We start from the raw sequence: 18,665 nt of genomic DNA, 5'->3' as shown, positions 1-18,665 counted from the left end.
TAACCTCTGACGTCTGCTGTGACAAGGACAGCAGAAGCAGCAGGAGCTGCGGGCTGTCCTGCCCAGTGCTCAGCGCTGTTCTCCCGCGTCGGTGCCGTCCTCGCCTCCTCCGCTGTGATCGGACAAACCCAAATTTTGGATGTAGCCTATACAACACACACAAAATATGTCTAAATACATCCAGGTTACAAAGGGAAGGATTTAGGAAACGTCAGATTAAGTTTGCCCTGGGGTAGCTTTTCCTGAGCTCCTTAAGGATATGGGCATTGTATGACTTATATCAGTAATCACACTATTTTTATACAGGCCTCCTGCTGAGATCAGTGCTCCGCCTGGGCGCCCGCTCTGAAGAACCAGGCCTGGGGGATGAAGGGCGCTCGTGTTGCTAAAACCCTTTGGTTTGTTGCCGAAGCCGCGAGGAGCGGGCGGAGGCGGTTTGCAGCGAGCAGACCGATGACTGAAAGGCAGCTGAGGAGTTCCTTGAAAAATGAAGCCGGTGCCGCCATTAGCCGCAACGGCGCAACGGTCCCAGGCGAGTTACGCCAGGCGGGCTGTCACAGCCAGTCCTTATCCACACCTCCTCGCGAGCAGCGTTCGGGCAACACGGAGATGAGCTCGTGGCAAAGCCAGGAGGAAACGGCGGCTTCCATCTGCGGAGAAGGACCCGCTGAGCACACGGGGGGCCGCAGCCATGCGCCGAGCGAGGAGGACGAGGCGGCGCGGGACGGGCGCAGCGACGGAACCAGCCCCAAGCTCCGCGCACTGGTACGGCCCGGCTCACGCAGGCCCGGGCTCCAGTGGCCGTTCCTCAGTGCCGGTTTTGGTCTGTAATTGCCTTAATTTTGTTTTCAGTAGAAAGTTCTCACCTCAAAATCTTGTTTTCTCCAATCCCACTCCGGCTCTGAGCAGCGATGCTTTTTCTCATCAGTTCCTTTTCCCTTTACTTCAGTATCTTCTCCCAGCACAAACACCTAAGTCAGAGGCAGATACGTACCGTGGAAAATTTCAGTGCAGATAATTAAAGTTCAACTTAGTTTTGCAACCTACTGAAAAAAAAAAAGGGCCTTGCCAAGGAAGCGCTAACTGTGGGAGCACTTCCACCACGAGGCGCTTCCCGCGGTGACTTTCTGTAGACGCTCCTTGGTGTTGGCTCCATGGAAGGGGCTCGGCCGTCCCTCCCCGCGGGGCAGGGGGGACACCGGAGCCCCCCACCGAGGGCAGCTCGGAGGAGGTTCGGCTGCGACAGCGCGGAGGACAGCGCTTGGTCTGTGGGAGAGAAACCGCGCCCGGATCCTGGGCGGTTGGGGACAAAAACTTTCATTTTTGTGGCGTTTCAGGTGGAGTTGAGGTTCCACAGGGGCCAGCCAAGGCCGTATAAGGTGTGTTTAAAAAGGAAACGATAATAATTTTATTTTCTTGACGTTCGGGGAATTGGGGCGATCCACCCGCGGGCGGCTGGGAGCGCAGCACCCACGGCCCTGGCGCGCGTGGGGGGAACTTACTCAGAAAAAGGAATTTTCGGTGAACCGCTGCTGCCGGGCCCGCGGGGCCGGGTCTCCGGGCGGCCGCGGGGCGGAGCGGAGCGGGGCGGGGCGGGGCGGGGCGGGGCGGGACTCCCCGCGGGGCCGGTGGCCGGGCTGGGAGCGCGGCGGGGCGGCGGCGGGTGGGGCGCGGCGCGGCCCCTTTAAGGCGCGCGGCGGCGGCGCGGGGCGCCCATGTGGAGGGGCTCCATGCCTTGTTGTCCTCCGCGCCCATTGGCCCGCGCCGCGGTGACGTATTGCGACGGGCCGCGAGCGCACTGCGGGGGGAGCGTCGCCCGCAAAACCCGGCGGCCGGATCCCAGCGCCGCCGGCCCGGCCCGGCCCCCTCCGCGCCCGGCGCCTTCCCGCCGCCGCTCCCCGCCCGCCGGGGGCGAACCGGCGGCCGCGGCCGCCCCCGCTGCGGCCGGTGGGGGCCTCCGGGCCGCTCCCGCGGCTCGGCGAGCCGTCTTGGCCGCCCCGTCCCGTCCCGCCCCCGCCCCGTCCGGCCGGGCCGCCCCGCGGCTCCGCGCCGCGTCTTGCCGCCGCCCCGCCGCGTAGTAAGCGGGGCCGCGCCAGCGCCCGCCTGTTGTGTTTCTGTTGCCGCCCGCCATCTTGTCGCCAGCGCTGCTGCCGTCGGGGCGAGCCGCGGGGCGGCGCGGCGCCTGCGGCCGGGGCCCGCGCAACCGGGGCGGCGGCGGCGGCGGCGGCCGGGGCCCGCGCCATGAGCATCGAGACGCTGCTGGAGGCGGCGCGGTTCCTGGAGTGGCAGGCGCAGCAGCAGCAGCAGACCGCACGTGGTAAGGGGCCGCGGCCGCCGCCTGACAGCCGGCGGGCGGCCGGGACTGGGGCGGCGGTGAGGGGAGGGGGGCGGGGGGGGAGACACGGGGACGGCGGCGGCGGCCCGGCCGCGCCGGCACCTCGGGCGGGGCCGCGGCGCTGCCGGGGCGGGGGAAGCTCGCGGCGGCGGTGACAGGGCGCTGGGGGGGGAGGGTGGGTGGGTGGCGGTGAGGGGGGGTGAGCGCGGCGCCGCCCCGGCGGGGGGCACCGGGCGGGCGGGGCGGCCCTGAGGGCCCCGTGAGGGGAAAGATGGGGGGGGGGGGGGGGGGGGGCGCCGGCCGCCCCCGCCCCTCCCGCGCGCGCGCTGCGTGTCCCCGCGCCGGCGGCGGGGAGGGGGGGAAGGGGCGGGTCCGCACCGCGTGACGCGCGCCAGGCCCCGCCCGCCACCACGTGCGCGCGGCCCCGCCCCGCCCGCGCGCGGGGAGCGGCCCAGCCCCGGCGGGGAGCCCCGCCCCTGGGCACGCCCCGCGGCCGCGGACACGGCACCGCCCCCCCGCGGGGTGGGCCCGGCCCGGGGATGGGGGGGCCGGTCTGGGGAAACCCCGCGGCGGCTCCTCCAGCGCCCCCCGCTCGCTGCCCCCCCCTCCGCTTCGCTGCTTCTCCGGGGCCGGTTGTCGCGGTGGCGGGGGGGGGGGGTTCGGCGCGGTCGCGGCCCTCGGCGGAGGATCCCGGCAGGGGCGATCGTTGTGTTCCTCCGGCCGCGAGGGGCGGCTGGGCCGGGGGGCGGCAGCGGGAACCTGCGGCGGCAGCGGGAGCGAGCGGCGCTTTGTGCGCCGGCGGCGGGCGGGAGCCATTGTCTGGGCGATGAGTCACGGCGGGGATGGGGGGTGTCGCGGGGCCGGGCGGCTCCGAGCCGGGCCGGAGGCTTCCCCGGTCTGAAACAAAAAGGTGGATTTTGGGGCTGCAGCGGTGCCCGGCCCGACACTGACCCCCAGCCCCGAGCAGGGCCTGATGGAGCTCCCCGCGCCTGTGCTGAGCCTGTGACAGCTCCGTTGCCTCTCCTCGGCCCTGCGCAAGGGCTGTCAGTCAGTCGGTGTTCGGGCTGTCAGTCAGTCGATGTTCGGGCTGTCAGCATTCGGACTGTTAATAAATCTTCGCAGCTCGGTGGCTCGCAGATGGCGAATGCGCTCTGGGTGTAGCGGAGGTTGAACACTGGAGAACTGGTATTACACAGGGTTGTTTAGTATTTCTTCTGCTGCAGCAAAGTATCTTAATTATGACCCCGCACTATGAGAGCGTTTTGTAAATGGATGCAACAAGTGAGGATCTGGGATCCGTAGGGAGACAGGGCAGGAGTGACCCAGCTGCATCGTGCTGGGGAATGTCCGAAGGCAGAAATTACGTCTGAAGTGGGGCATGGGCAAGGCAATGCGCCAGAAACGTCAGATGGGCTTTCTGGTGCCGAGGAGCAGCACGCAGGGGCGTGTGGAGATGCTGTTTCGGAGCAGGGCTTGCCTGGGTGAGTTTGCCCAGTGCCCGCCTCTCCTTGGTGGTGACGGGTGCTTTGTTTTCCTGCTGCGATAGGCGCAGGTGCCATCACTGCCGCAACAGGCATGGCAGGGCTGAGCTGGCTGTGCAAACGTGGCTACGTCGGGGAAGTGGTGAGCACCAGGAAGATGTGTGGCACGAGAGGGAGGAGCCCGTCGCTTGAACTTTGGGAAGATGTCGAGGGAGAGCACCAACAGAGAAGTAGCTGGGAAAGACTGGGCGACAATAAAGCGTTCTCCATCAGCTTCCTTCCCTCGCCACCTTCTTCCTCGCCTCCCCTTTCGAATGTGTGTTTGGAGATGCTTTACGGTCTGCATGACACCCACAGTTACACTGCAGAACTCTGGGGGTCCAGCCTGGCCTTCCAATTAGTCCAATTTGGGAACACCATTAAAAATGCACAGTAAAACTGATTTAAGGCTGCCGGAGGTGCTGCAGGGTGCTGGGCCTTGGGCGGGAGAGCAGGAACCAGCGCAGGGATCCCAGCTAATGCGACGGCGAGTGTGGTCTGTGATCATTCCCTCTGGGTCTGCCCAGGCCTTCCTGCCAACTAGGCGGTAAAATACTTAAGCTGTTGCTTTTTCAATCCTGGGCATAAAGGAGGAAAAAGTCTTCCATGCGTCATCCATGTTCATCATCCTGTCTTTACGAGGAAGAAAACTGATCAAAGGAAAAACCAGAAAGGTTTCGGAGAAAGGAGAGCAGAAAGGCTTTGGGAGGGCAGAGGGTTAAGGAATGGCGGTTCCCCTTCACGGAATTCCCGGCGACATGGAGTGCTGCGGTCCTCACACGTGAAAACGCAGCATGTGAGGCATCGCTGCTCGCTCTGCCTGCGTGGGGAGCGCCGTGGCCGCTTCCCAGCGGGGCAGAGGTGGTGGAGGACTGTCTCTGCGAGCAGGTTGCGGCTGAGGAGAGCTTGCTGAAGAGAGGAGAGGCAGCAGGGTTCTCTGGAGCAGACAGCAGCTGGATCTTCACCTTCTCCTTGGACTCGCCGGGAGGTCAGGCCAGCAGCTTTTGTCACAGCTTTGTGCTGCTTCTTGTGGCTGATAGTTACTGGGGTGCAGCTTGAATTGTCTCAAGCTTCGGGGAGCACCCGAAATAAAAACGTGTCTTTCAGGGAGGAAAGTGGTGTCTGCAAAGCTGTGAGATGGACGCCTACCCCAGCGCCCACCCTCTCCTTCCACACAGTGCACAGTGTTGCCTGTGACCCCAGGGGCCCCAGAAGTGGTGGGTGCTGCCTGGTGCCGTGTTTCGCGGGTCTGCGAAGGAAGCGGCGCTCAGCTTTGGAGTCGGGTCCCGCTGTGTTCATCAAGGTGCTGGCTCCCGTGGCATCCAAGCGCTGTCAGACCTGGCGCAGGAGCTGCAGGACGGCCCGTTTCCCTGGCTGGAACACACGCCTTTGCTCAGTCTGTTTTGTTTTCCAGCAGGGTATGCACGTGGCTTTTCCTGCTCCACCGGCCTCTTCCACCAGTGGAAAATTAAACCATGTAGGCTTTGTTTTTCTTAATTTATAACCAGAGTGAGTCTCGTCGGGTGCCTTGGGCTCTCTGAGAGCCGCTCGTTGGTTTGGGGAGTTGTTTGCGGCGCTGTTTGGGTTTGCTGGTGGGGCTGGGGGGAAGCCCCTCGGCGGCCGCTGGCCTGCTGCAGGGAAACCCAGCGGCATTTAACGTGGGCCTGGCCCCGGCGTCAGCCCGAACACAGTGGGGTCGCTTCTCCTGGCCGTGGGTGATCAGGCACTGCCTACAGTGTGGTTCAAACTGTGTTTACAAGATGTTTACCCAAAAGCCTGTTGAATATTACATATTATATGTATTAATATTTCAGAGAACATCATTTCAAATTGCTGAGAAAAGCAGAGTCAAAATACGTCAGCTTGAGATACACCCCTAAGAGTAACAGCTCGATAGAGTCTGGCAACGTAGTACAGTCGTGACTGGGACCTCGGGGCGAAAGAGGCTTCAGTGCCGTGGGGATCCTTGAGTTGCGCCGTTCGTTATTAAAGCTGAGCTCAGACTTGGCTAAAACACTTGCTGGAACCTGAAGGACGGAGCACAAGTGGTTGGTTGTTACCTCCTGAGTAAACTGGGAGCAGAAGAAATGACAGTAACAGAGTGAGTTGGAGAGAATTGTGTGCTTATTAATTAAACAACTACCCAGATACATCTGATGATTTTTACATCTATAGAATCCTCACTCTTGATGACACTTCCACAGCATAAACATTTCCACTATTTCCTGGCTTGAAATAGTGGTTTTTGGAGGCTCTCTTGCTTGTGTGCTCGTGGCATGGCCCAGTTTGAACCTGAGAGCACGCTTGGTTTTGCTGCACGCTTTGTGCTGGGCTTGTACGACTTGGAAATAGTGTCCTACAAATGTGTGAGACAGATTTATGTAGATGTGCAGAGAGATGTAACGAAAATGAAACTTCAGTGGTTTGGCTCGTCATCTGTACTCCCGTTTATATGCTCAGCAGACCCTTTCTCCTGTGTGATGAAATGTTATGTAAATGATGATACTAGTAATACTGTTATTTGGATCTCATTAATTTGTGGAGAGAATAGCAACAGATTTGGGGGAGGTGAGGGGGATAGTTGATGTTACGCGTTTCTTACAAGAGTAACGCCATGGGAATGCAACCAACAACAGACACACCCTGGACCTGCACCACGTTGGCCACATACTTCAACATTTCTGATTGTTTTGGGAGTCAGGATTTTGAAGCACTCTTGTCTCATCCACATCTGCGCTTTCCTGCTTCATGTGTTGCTGCTGCTGACCCCTTCTCTGTAAACAAGCAGCTCACATGCATGTAAATGTGTATGTTTACACAGGCACAAACCTGCAAACTGGGATCCTTCTTCTGTCTGTTATTTGCAAACTCCAGAGACATTTGACTTGAATTGGAGGGTGGCCGATTTCTTTGAGTTTAGGTTAATCCAAGAATGTTTCATGATCTAAGAAAACAAGTTTATTTATAATTGCAAGTAACTAATATTTGTTTTCTTAGCGTTTTTCCCATAGATATTTGTCTGTGACCCTCTTGGCTTGCACTCTCTGCTCTGTGCTGCTCAGTTCTGTTTGTAGCCTTTCATTTTTTCGAGCGCTGCCAGCCGGGGTGGTGACGGAACAGCCAGTGTAGTTCTGGTCTTTTCCCATCTCATCTGACCGCCATTTTGTCATGCGTCTTGATTGCGTGGGATTGATAACAAGCTGTGTGGTGACCAGGAAGGCTTCCTTGGCTGTCGTGCCACCCACCCAGTGCTGGTGGGTGAGGCAGAGGACCAGCTCGTGCCCAGCACCCGTGTTCCGGCAGCGGCTCAGCACCAGTGTCTCAGCAGATCTCCCCAGTGCAATGTCAAGACCCATCTATAGACACCCCCAAGGGCTTTTGGCCCCCAGCTGGCCTTTGTCCGGCCGGCTCAGGATGGATGTGCGCGCTCTGATGCCTCTCTGGGCACACGTGGCCGTGTCCTCCACCATCGCTGGCGTGCTATGGCCAGTACATCCACCTGATTTCTTTCGGGAGAAGTTACAGCACCTCCTGACAAACATCGCGGTGTTTGTCTTTGTCCAAAGGCTTCCAGGTGCGCGAGAGCGACCCTGCAGCCCCCAAGTGCGCCAGTGCCGCCGTGGTAGGTGGCAGTAGCTTTGCTAGACGGGATCGCAGGCTTTGCTAGACGGGAGCGCAGGCTTGGCTGTCTGGAGTCTGCGTAGGCCTGCCGAAACCACGGAACAGCCTGACAGCAGGCTGGCTTCTGGAAGATAATTGCCTCACGTAATCCTCACCTATCCTGTTACTCGGGTGCTCGGCCAGCTGTGTGCTCACCTTTGCCTTGATCTTTTTGTACTTCGTGGGGAGCGCAGACCCGGCAGAGGCAATCAGGCCCCGTGGTGGAGGGTGAGGGCGTCGTGGTGGCCGCAGCAGAGGACCCCTTCCAAATCTGACATCGTCTGCACAATCCACCTCTCCTGATGCACTAAAGTAACATTTTTTATCTCATTGCTTTGGGAAGCAGCACTGTGTTGTAGGCCAACAGCAGGGCTGGAAGTTGGAAATCTGCTTTCCTGAACCCTGCTGATGCCTTTTTCTGTGCTGTGAGGCACGTCAGTTGAATTTTCTCTATAAAATGCTGAACTTCCCAAAACCTGACAGAGTCAAAACTTTTTTGTTTGTTTGTTTTTAAATTGAAGAGAGCTCTGGTCCTCTCAGTGGTATCTTATGGCAGTGAGTCCCACAGTGTAATTATAATCAACATCTGAAGGGGTTTAATTGTTTTTGACTTGTTGCTTTTGAGGTATTTGAGATTGGTAGTGCTGGGGAGCGTGCTGGCTGCACACCCTGCACGCTGGTCTGGGGGCTCCGGTTCAGGCAGAGCCACATGTCCAGCTGCAGTCTGAGGAAAGAAATAAAACTGCACATAAGTTGTCCTTCATTTCTCATCTTCGTCCTCTTCTGTCTTCTCTACGCATACAGGCGTACACGTATGCTTGGAAAGGGAACGATAATACAAAGACAACATGCAGCATACGAAGTTTGCAGGCCTTCCTTGCCAAGAAAAAAGCCAACTTCCCTTCCACTGACTGTCACCAAGGGACATCAAAGCATTTTACTGTCCTTAGCTGAATTTTGCAGCACTTCTGAAAGGTCACAGGTGGAAGAGCTGAGGTGCGGGGATGTGAAGTGCCTTACACATCTTGACAAGGCAAGAAGTCAAGTTGAGCTTCCTGGTTCCCCGTCCCCTCGAGCCGGGTGTGAGGTTGGAGTGTAGAAAGCCTCAAGACTCACTGACCATCACATCTCCCGAGTGGAAGCCGCCTGTGTTACCCTGCAGGGGATGGGATGGGGAAGAACGAGGAGTGTGCGGAGGCTGCAGCCAGGCCTGGCTTAGTGCAGTTCACTCTACTGGCTAGTTAAGGATTCCCTTGTGCTTTCCCTGCCCTTCCTTGGCCTTTTTCATAGTGGCACCTGGTGAGGAAAGTCGTTTCCTCTGTGTGTCTGTGCTCAGGGCTGTATGTAGAAGCGTGATGTGTGTCTGGTGGTACCTGCCGAGAGCCCGCAGGGTAGTGGTGGCCCTGCGGAAGGTGATGGATGTGTTGGCACGTGCATTACCCTGGTGGCAGCACAGAGCGTGCTGCCAGGAGCTGCACCAGGCCTCCCAGTGTCCCTGGGCGGCCTGTTTGCATTTCTCTGTGCAGAAAAGGCAAGGGACAGAGAGAGACCCTCAGCAGTGACCTCAGCAGGGTGGGGTGGTGCCTGGGCCCCGGCTCTGCTCGGGCTGGTGAGGGATGCTGGGGAGGGGATCAGACACTGTAGTGCTCACCCCCACCTTTCCAAAATGGCCTTGTTTGACCCTGACCATCTGCAGTCGATGTCCACTCTATGAAATTTTGGTCACATTCTTCATGCTGTTCCCTTCACGTACCCATTTAGCTTGTTAGAAGTGCATCCTTGCTCGTGAAGTCTCCAGACCGATCTCTGAGTATTTGTGCAGCCAAAAAGGCACCAGGTTTTCCCACTGCAGCACAAAATAGTCCCTGGTTCAGGACCCTGCCAGGATCTTGCTAGCGAGGATGTGCAGTTCTAGCTGTGGTGTAGATCGAGCTCTTGTCCATTTGCAGGAAGCCGAGTGACAAAGGCTGTACCGGGTATTTTGGATGAGGAACACACGGTTAGTGGGTGCCTGGAACATCGGCAGATGATGCTGTAGCTTCAAGTTTTTTGCTGTGAAGGTGGGCAGGATGCAGTGATGCTGTAATAATGTGTGCTAGAGGAGGATGTGGCCTGCTCCCAGAACCTGCTCTTCCTCTCGGGGTGCCCTGAGTGAGATGTTAACTTCGGGAAGAGCCTTGCCCTGGGGCTGAGAGCAGCGTCTGTGGGTGCAGAGGTGGTGGGGTAACTGCCCTGGGGCAGCCTGGTCAAAGCTTCCAACTCCTATGTGCTTGTGTTGTGCTTTGATGGGCAGATCCCCTCGGATTTTCGCCTCCTTTTCTTTTTCAAGGATGGAGGTAGGATTCTGAAGGGAAATCTGCCATTTCCATGCATTTCCTTGAGAAGGGAGCTGACTAATGTGAGCAGCCTGTGAGAGCAGCCCCTGGCACAGCCCTGGGCTGAAGGTACAGCAGTGGGCTGTTCCCCTCACGGGGATGGAGGAACATTACCTGAACTGGTGTCCAGCAGATACACTTCCCGAACAGGCTGATAATTAACCGACAGCTCTGGTTTTGCCATGACTCAGTGTGGGACATGAAGTCATTCAGCCTGCCTTTGCTTCAGGTTCTAGTGTCTGTAAAATACAAGCAGCGTGGTGTCTGGCTTAAGGATGTTTGCAGACCGCTTGCATGCCGAGGGGCTGAGCCCTGCTTGCGAGCAGTGGATGAAGTGAGGTCTCAGAGTCCCCTGTGGGCCCATCAAGTGTCTGGGCTTTTTTGTTTTGTCTTAAGAGCATGTAGTTTGTTTATAATACAGTTTGTTAGCTCACGTTTACCATTCTTTTTCGTTTATTTAAAGTACATTTAAAGCGCATCGTCGCTGACCATGTGTCTGCAGACTTTGGTGTGTCACACTGCCTTAATTCTTACAAACACCGATGCCCAGCAGAAAAGCGCTGAGTCAGCATCTTGTGTAGACACAGCTCTGCTGGTTGTCTGCCCGGGTGAAGCTCCTCAGGCGATGGGGCAGAGTCAGGAGTCGATTGTGTGCTGTTGGCGCCCGCTCCGCCTGCCAGAGCCAGTGCTTTTCTGCATTTTATCCCCCCAGAAAGGTGCAGCGAGAGTCTTGCATGGGTGCAGCCTGCCAGGCTCGGTGCTGCAGCAGGACAGCGTGGGGCACACGCGGCACCTTTGCGGCCGAAGGCGCTGGCGTCGTCTGTGCCTATACAAGGCTGTCCATGATGGTTTTATTTTTTTAGCAGTCGATCTGTTTTCTTTTCCTTTGTAGTACTGCTAAATCCAGCCCTTTATTTCTTTCTTTTGTCCACTAAGAGTTAGTTGTAACTAAGATGCAGCTAAAATGACTATCTGGAGCTGAGTCGGGGTTTCAGTTAAGCACTGGAATAGCAAATTAAAGCACAATGTAAATTATCCATAGAGATTCGAGAAGCTGTTGCTTTGAGAAACATCTGCCACGTATTATTCAGTTATGGTTGATTCTTTGGGGCTTGAGAGGTGAGCTACCAACTTCTTGAGGGTCTTTCCAGCGTTCCTCTCTGCGTTCCAGAGGCTGTGATGGTTTTGTAGAAAGGAAACACTTCCTTGTAAGCCATCTGTCTCCGTAAAGTAGGAATAAAGCGTGTCTGCTCTCTAGATTTTATCAGGCAAGAGGATCACCTTGCATTTCTCTAATTTATTTCAGGTTTGGATACTGAGGTCACTGATTTCTAAGAGTTACAGATAAGCCCATCATGCTGAAACCACAACTGGTCTGAATCAGTTGGTGCTAAGGAGGGATAGTTTACATGAAGGCTGATTTTCCTTTGCTTTTGCAGATATGACATAAATATGTCATTATCCTCTGGCTGAGAAAATGGAGATTCAAGTATTTTTGTCATTAATAGGGAATGGTGACATCATCCGCAGAGAAGGTATGGAGTGTGTGCTGTGCCGCTGGGGTGAGGATAGCTCAGCAGAGGAGAATCGGGTGGGAGTTGGGGTCTTTAAAACCCTAAAACTGGGATCTCGGGAGGGCTGGCTTAGCTCTCACTCCTCTGGAGTGTATCATGAGCTTCTGATGCCTAGTCGTGAAGCGTTTCAGTGTCCTTTGCGAATAGCACGCTTTTAAAATGCTGTTTAGTCTTTCTCAAAGAATATGATGTTTGTGGCCCAATCTGTGTTAACAGGAAGGAAAATGGGATGTTTTGGTAATGGGCTGAAACCCGAACACCGCACTGAGATGAGCAGCAGCAGCGAGTGGCCTCGCTGAAGAGTCGTCGGGTGCCTGGCAGCCAGCTCTTGCCCGTGGCCTCCCTGGCCAGGGCCTGCTGCAGCCACGGGCTTGTGTTGTGCCATTGTCAACCAAAACTCAGAGGGACTCAGAGAAAGGGGTGACAGTTCTGAAGCAGCCTCAGTCCTCCAGCTTATTCCTGGGCGCTTGCAGGCGCTGGCGGCTGTTTGCTGGCGCAGCCCCTTGTGTCAGCAGCCTCAGTTATGAGTCAGAGTCAGCCTGGCCCGCGCTGAGCATTGCTGGTCTCCAGTACTGCTGACTCAGTTCTTATCTTCCCTTTCCTGGTTCTTCCCGCCGGAGGCTGGGCCTGCAGAAACAGAAACCAGCCTTCAGGCTGCAGCCTGCCCTTCCTCTCGAGCATGGCAGTCCCCCTCCCCGAGAGTGGCCGGGCCAGCTGCTGAAATGGAAAAAATCTGGAGGCGCTTTCTGTCCTCAGCACCTTCCTGGTGTGAACCGGGAGTGACTCCTGTGGGTGACACCACTGTAGAACCGCTGCGAGTGAAATCCAGGGCACGCTTCTCCGGGTCTGTAATGGTTCGTGGTGTGCAGTGTAAGCTCCCAGAAGCATTGAATGATTCAGAGAAACACTCTGAACTATTCAGAAGATTACACCGGAGAACTGCCAGTGCCTAACTAACTGTTCACAGAGTTCAGTAACATTCTCTCTCTGGACTGGGGAGGGGCTGTTAACCGTACGTAGAGGTTAGATGCTGGATTCTGCAAAGGCACATGCTGTTGATAAATTCGTAGTGCTGATAGTGTCCCTGGTACAAAACAGGAGCATTGAAAAGGGCACTGAAATTCCGTAAAGGCATGCTGATGCAGAGCTCTTGCAGGACGACTCAGCGGAGGCTCAGTGACGTACCCAGCCACTGCCAGCCCAGGAGGCACGTGCAGTTCTGCCTGCGCGGCCGGTCCCTTCAGTGGTGTTGCAGATGGGTGGCGTTTCCAGGGCAGGCAAGAGGGAGGAGATAAATTTAAACCTGGCAGATTATTAGGTAACAAAGTTAAGAGTGCCTGGCGCTGTGTATTCCTGGACTGTCAGGGCCCTAAAATAGCACCAGTCCACCGGTCAGGAGTGCTGACACTGTTTCTGTGTCCTCCTGTGACAAGATTTGCTGTTCCATCTGGTTACTGGCGTTCTCCTTTATGCTGTCCCAGCTCGGTGGCTTGGTGGGGAGGCTGAGGCCCCCCACTCTCGTGACATGGGCCATTGGGCAGGTGCTGGTGTGGGCAGGGTGAGGTTCCTCATCCCCTTGTCCTTCAGCTGTGGTTCAGATCCCCTGAGGGGTCGCTGGGCCAGTTCACTCGCTGGGCTCATTCTCCCCTCAGTCCCTTTGATGGGAATGTCAAAAAATTAGTGGAAACTACACAATTTCGGTGTGCACCTTCTGGTTCAGCGGCCCCTCTGACCCGAGGCAGTGCCCTGAGCCTTACGTGCTTCTGTGTGCCGGCCTTGCCGGAGCTCGTGTCCCGAGTGCAGGGCACATCACAGAACGAACCGTGCGTCTGTCTGAGCACACGCCGCGCTCGTTACTGTGCGCTGTTCTTATCTCTGAAGGGAAGTGGGTGAATTTACTTCCTATGAGGAAACAAAGAGCTCTGGGGGGGTTTTTTAAAGCGTGTCTTTAGTCTGTTTGCAAGGTGTGAGCACAAAGTGAGCAGGAGGCAGAGATCTTCACAGCTCGATGGAAGCGTTTCTGTCCCAAAGTGGTGTGTGTGTGGGTAGGGGATGGCTTAGAGACCCTTCAGCCCCCTTGGGGTCGATAGCATGGTTCCTTTTTGCCTGTGGATGAGTCAGACACAGAGGACGGTGGCTCACTGGTGTCAGATTTTGGCTAAAAAACATCCTTGAAATAAACTCTTTAGCTCAAGGGAGCTCAAGATTTGCAACACCGAAGGCCTTGTTGGCAGCTTGTCAGCAGCCTGAGGGCTGCACCTGCTTTGCAGAGACATTTACATAAATATTTCTGATCAGTAATGCACGCTGGTAACCTTGCTTTCCTGTTCTCTCGGCTTCCCCGATGAATGAAAATTACTTGCAGGAATTTCACTGCGGACTCTGCTCGTGCACTGGAAGGCGTTGCCGTCAGCGCAGACCTCCGCTGCAGGTCTCCTTCCTCGATCCTCTCCTCTGCGGTTGTGTGGGCAGGTTCTGCTGTCCCCGTCGGACCTCGAGCAGTGCCAGTAGTTTCCACTAATCGGCTTCTTTGCTGCCGCCCTCCTGTCCAGCATGGTGCAGTTTCACATCTGGGTGGAAGCTGCGTGGTCCTTTGCCCAGCGTGTGCCCAGCACGGGGTCGGCCCTGGGACAGGACACCCCCCCTCTCCCCGGGCCGCCCCGGTGTGGGCTGCCCAGCCCCACGCACGCAGAAAACACCATTAATCAGCAGGTCATCGGGGTTGAGTTTCCTCCCGCGTCCTGTGCCAGGGCCATCGCGTTGGCTCCGGCAGCAAACCGAGCAGCAAAGCGGAGCAAAATAATTGCAGACAGAGGGCTTTTATTTATTAGTTATTAATGTCGTTCAGTTGAACCAGTCTGAAATCATCGGTGGCTGAGATTTATGTTGTTTACATCAGGGGATTTCTGTTGGGGTTTTTGCCACCCTGCCCTGCTTTGCTTCTTCCTCTAAGGAAATGTTGATAATTCTATTTTCTCAAAACATTTCAGGGTAGAGACATACTGCATTCAGGCTCTGAGCTTCTATTCAAACAACCTCACCTTTTGGAGTCAGTCAGATCTTGAACTCACTTATCCTCTGACTTGGTGCTACAAGGAATTGAATTAAAATTTTGAATTTGGGTCTCGGCAGCTGTGGGAAAAGCGCTCTTTGGGTGTGCATTCCTTCCAGAGTGCTGAATTTCACACAGGGCCTTCCCAGGGGCCGCAGGGTCAGAGCCTGGAGATGCAGCCCTGGTGCTGAGCACTGTCCGGGTGTTGCTTTCCCCTCAGGTAGGTGCTGCACTGTTTTTACCCCATCAGCCAGGGGCTTCACCCTGTTCCTGTGCTCCCGAGGTGCCTGTGTTGGGGCTGTTGCTGCCGCCGAGTGTCGAGATGGGGCTGCTGAGGTTTGTGAGGTCTGAAGTTCCCCTCCTTCCCCCTCTGGCAGCCGGTATGGTGCCGGTCCCCTCCTCGGCACTCAGGCCGCGCGTCCCTTTGAGCTCTCCTCGCTGGCCTCCTCTGCCCGCGGCTCTGGGGCCGGGGCTGGTCAGGCCACCAGCCAGCAGAGTTGGGCCAAAGTGCTTTAATGAAGGTCGGAGGGGATGAGATATGTGCTGTAGAAATCCTGGGCTGAAGAGAACTTCAGGAAATGGAGTTGCCTGTGAATCAGGGACAGTGACACTGCGCAGTCACATGTAGCAAAGGTCGTTCAGAATCGGGAATAAAAGTTTTGTTCCCTTTATTGCTCTGTCTTGCTTTTGCACTAGACGGTTGAAATCAAAAGCTGGGTGAGGAAGGGCCCAGGCAGGGCAGGGCCACGTGGGTGCTGGGTGAGGACTGGGCAGCTCCGTGGTGGGTGAGGTTGTTCCCTTTTCGTCTTGTTCCACTTGTATTTAATACAGCTGCTTCTTGGAGATAATCGGGGGGTTGAGCGTAACCTGGTAATTCCAGGTTGCAGTACACTTGCTTTTCTATCAAATTTCCTAAATACACACTCTGACTTCAGCATTTAGGTCAAGCCCAAGCTGCTTCTGTGGAGGGGCTCTTTCAGGGTGTTTTCGAGCTCCCCCTGAAATTACCTGGTGTCGGCCACTCTGTAAGACAGGACCAGGTTGTGCATGTCATTTCTCTGATCCCCGCCTGATGAACTAGGGGTTTATTTTCCAAATATTTATTACTGTGAAGAAGTCATAGCTTGAAGCATGCTGTCGCTGCACCATTTTTTGTTGCAGCTCCTCGGAGGCTGTTAGAAATGGGGTCTGCCGAGCTTCATGGACACTGGGTTTGGAGGTATTTGATGGAGGCTGAGAGATGTCTAGATGCCAGGGCCTCTGGCGCTGCAGGACTTGTACAAATGAATTTCATTTGTGCTGTGCTCACCCAATTAAAGCTGGAGACCTGGATTGCATTTAATGAGGTTTATTTTGCTAGTTGGGCCACAGATTTCATTTGCTTCGTCTAATGTTATAAAAACATACAGGAACGTATGCACATCAAAGCTAGCTTTAAGAGCTTGAATAAAATCTGCAGCAGTAAAGAAGTGCCCTGACGGGTTTGTATCAGTGTAAAGTCCACGGAGCTATGATTTAGACTTGATAGTGTAAAATACAGCATATTTTATCCTGAGGAGCCTGCCTGGCCCTGCACGGGGGGTTGGTTATGACCAGCTGTAGTCCTGCGGCTGTTTTTATCCCTGGGCAGTTGGGTGTCCTGAGGCAGTGCTGGGGGAACTGGGAGAGGGGATGCTGGGCTCGCGAGGTTTCTCTGCGCACTGGCTCTAGTTTAAGGGCCAATCCTGAAATGCAGGGTTTTTTTGGGGATGCTGTTAGTCGGGGCTGGTCTCCAGGCTTGTCCTTAGCTCCATGGAAGCGAGCGGCGGTGTTGTCCTGGGTCAAGAGCTTGATAGCTCTTTGCCAATTTAAAAAGAGAAAAGGAAGATTTGAAAATGTTCTGCTGTGGATTGATTTCTGTTGCTGTACGATAGAGCACAGCGATGTGTTTAGATACAGATGCAAGCAGGGAGGGCTTTGGGAAGGTGGTGTAGAAGTCAGCGTCACGCCGGTTGCTGGGCCTGGGCAGCACCTGCACCAGATCCCTCCAAAGAGCGGGCACAGGCTCCCAGCTGGGTCCCGAAGGTCCGTTGATCTTGTTGAGCTCAGTATTTTTTTCCCTTGGCAGAAAGGCCTTGCCATTTGTGGGCTTGGGCTGTGGCAGTGGGACGTGACTGGCTCGGGCTGTTTCTCTCCACGCAGTGCCGGGACGGGGGAGAAGGAGGTTGGTCGGGTGGTGTCTTGCTTTCCATCTGCTTTTCATTGGCTGCTGCGATCATGGTGACCCTGGAGACGTTGGGGTTGCTGCAAACAACGGAAGAGCCAGGAGCAGCCTCAGCAGCTTGGCCTGAACATGGGGCAGCACGTGGTTTATATTTAAACAGCCCGTGCTGGAGCGAAGGGGCAGCGTGACTGGGATGCGGGGGGGTCTCCAGGGGCACAGGTCCTGCCGCGGGCTTGGGGTGTGCCGTGGGCTGGGCCGTGTCACCCTCAGGGCCTCCGCTTCCCTCAGACAGGCAGGTCACCAGCCTGGTGAGAAGCCTGTGGGTGGGGAAGGTCAGGGAAGTGCTATTAATCACTGTTGGTGTTTCTCTTTCAGAGGAGAATGAGAAGCATGAGAAGCTCCGCCTGGAGAGGGAGCAGGAGCAGAAGAAGGCCGGCAAGGCCAGCGCGCCGCGGGCCAACAGTGCCGTTCCCCCGGAGGAGCCCCGGAGCGAACTGCTGGTGCCCATCTCCCCCCCAGCCCCGGCCCCCCCACCACCCCCGCCCCTGGCAGCCCCCATTTCAGTCATTCCCATCCCTGTTGTCACCAGCCCCCCCCAGCAAGCAGCCCAGACCGCCCTGTCCCCGCCGCTCGTCCAACGCCACCAGCCCCTCGTAAGCACTCCCGGTGTCACTAAGGAAGCGTCTTCGGTGGCGCCGGTCATCCAGAGGCCACCGGGCCCACTTCTGCCGGATGGGAAGGCTGCCACCCCCCCGTCGGGCAGCCCGAAGCAGCTCCAGCATTACGCGGCGCCGGTCCTGGCCATCTCCCAGCACCATGTGGTACCGCAGCCCATCCAGCCCCAGCCCCACCAGCCCCTGCAGCACCCCGGAGCCCCCCCGCAGCTCGGGGCGCTGAAGCTGGCTCCGGCAGAAGACACGAAACCAAACGAGCAGAAGAAGAGACCTGGAGGGTGAGTGCATCTTGTGTGTGGAGGCTTCTGAGAGGGACCAGACAGAAATGGTACCAAAAGCTGCATCAGCCTGGAGCAGCTGCTGCTTTTGCAAAGAGTTGTCAGAAATCCCAAGAGCCGTGGATGTTTGGATGTCTGTTTGGTTTTTTGATAGCAGGGTTTCTTAGCTTGATGGTTTTTATTTTTCTTCCCTGACTGCACACTGTAGGATTCTGTACGAGGATCTCTTTCTCCAAGCCAGGACTGTATTAGGAAGCAAGCCCCAGCACTGCCTGTCTGATCTCAGGTGGCATCCGCTATTATGTTTGGCAAAAAATCTCTGCTTATACTGGTCAGGGAAATTGTGCAGCAGTGCTGCTTGCAGGAACTTTTGAGAACTGGGATGTGATCTGGGAGGTTTTATTTCCCAGGACAGAGATCACCTTAGCTGCTGTTTCAGTTTCTTAGTGCTGCGAGTGCCAGGGGCCTCCTGCTCGTTCAGAACTCCTGCAGCTGGAAGGGACTGAAGGCTCTTTAATCTGTCCTCCCCCTCGGACAGGATTTGTGACTGATGTTGCTCCAGGTTAGTGTTTGTCTAACTTCTTCTTAAGGACTTTGGCTGGTGGAGACTCTGTCTCCTCCTCAGGCAGTTGTTTCTAGACCGTGGTATCCTAATACATAGTCTGGTATTGTTTCTTGTGGTCTGGGAGAACAAATTGTTCCCTTCTTTGCAGCAAGCTCTTACCTGTTTCCCTTGGCCCCTCAGTCTTCCTTCCTGCAGGATAAATGACCTGGATCTCCTCAGCCTTTCCTCCGGAGCCTGTCTGGCCCTCTGACCATTCTCCCCACTGCCTGCAGCCGGTCGGTCACTCTCTGGTGATCTGGTCACTCTCTGGTGTGCTGATCCCCCGGCGCGGGGCACAGAGTTGCTGGGTGTGTCCTGCCTGATCAGTGCAATAACGCAGACGTGCCCCTGGTTCTGGGGCAGGGCCGGGGGTCTGGTCGGGAGTTGGGA

The 18,665-nt window shown here is 56.3% G+C and overlaps 1 protein-coding gene across 3 annotated transcripts in view; it reads left to right on the top strand.

Annotated features, from left to right (window-relative positions):
• Window positions 1-2,170: 2,170 nt before the first annotated feature.
• Window positions 2,171-18,665, top strand: part of MNT (MAX network transcriptional repressor) — a 44,883-nt gene continuing 28,388 nt past the window's right edge. For 2 of the 3 annotated variants that reach the window (XM_074845529.1, XM_074845528.1), the window contains exons 1-2: window positions 2,171-2,317; window positions 17,095-17,671. In XM_074845529.1, coding sequence (XP_074701630.1) covers window positions 2,242-2,317; window positions 17,095-17,671 — 653 coding nt within the window. In that variant the 5' untranslated portion in view covers window positions 2,171-2,241. Of the gene's footprint in view, window positions 2,318-16,623; window positions 16,720-17,094; window positions 17,672-18,665 lie in introns of all 3 variants that reach the window. The other variant, XM_074845527.1, reaches the window with a different exon arrangement.

Source organism: Strix aluco, chromosome 19 (genome assembly GCF_031877795.1).
Source record: "Strix aluco isolate bStrAlu1 chromosome 19, bStrAlu1.hap1, whole genome shotgun sequence".
Taxonomy (NCBI): Eukaryota; Metazoa; Chordata; class Aves; order Strigiformes; family Strigidae; genus Strix; species Strix aluco.
The sequence above is the reverse complement of the archived record's forward strand: the minus strand, read 5'-3'. Positions and strand labels throughout refer to the sequence as shown.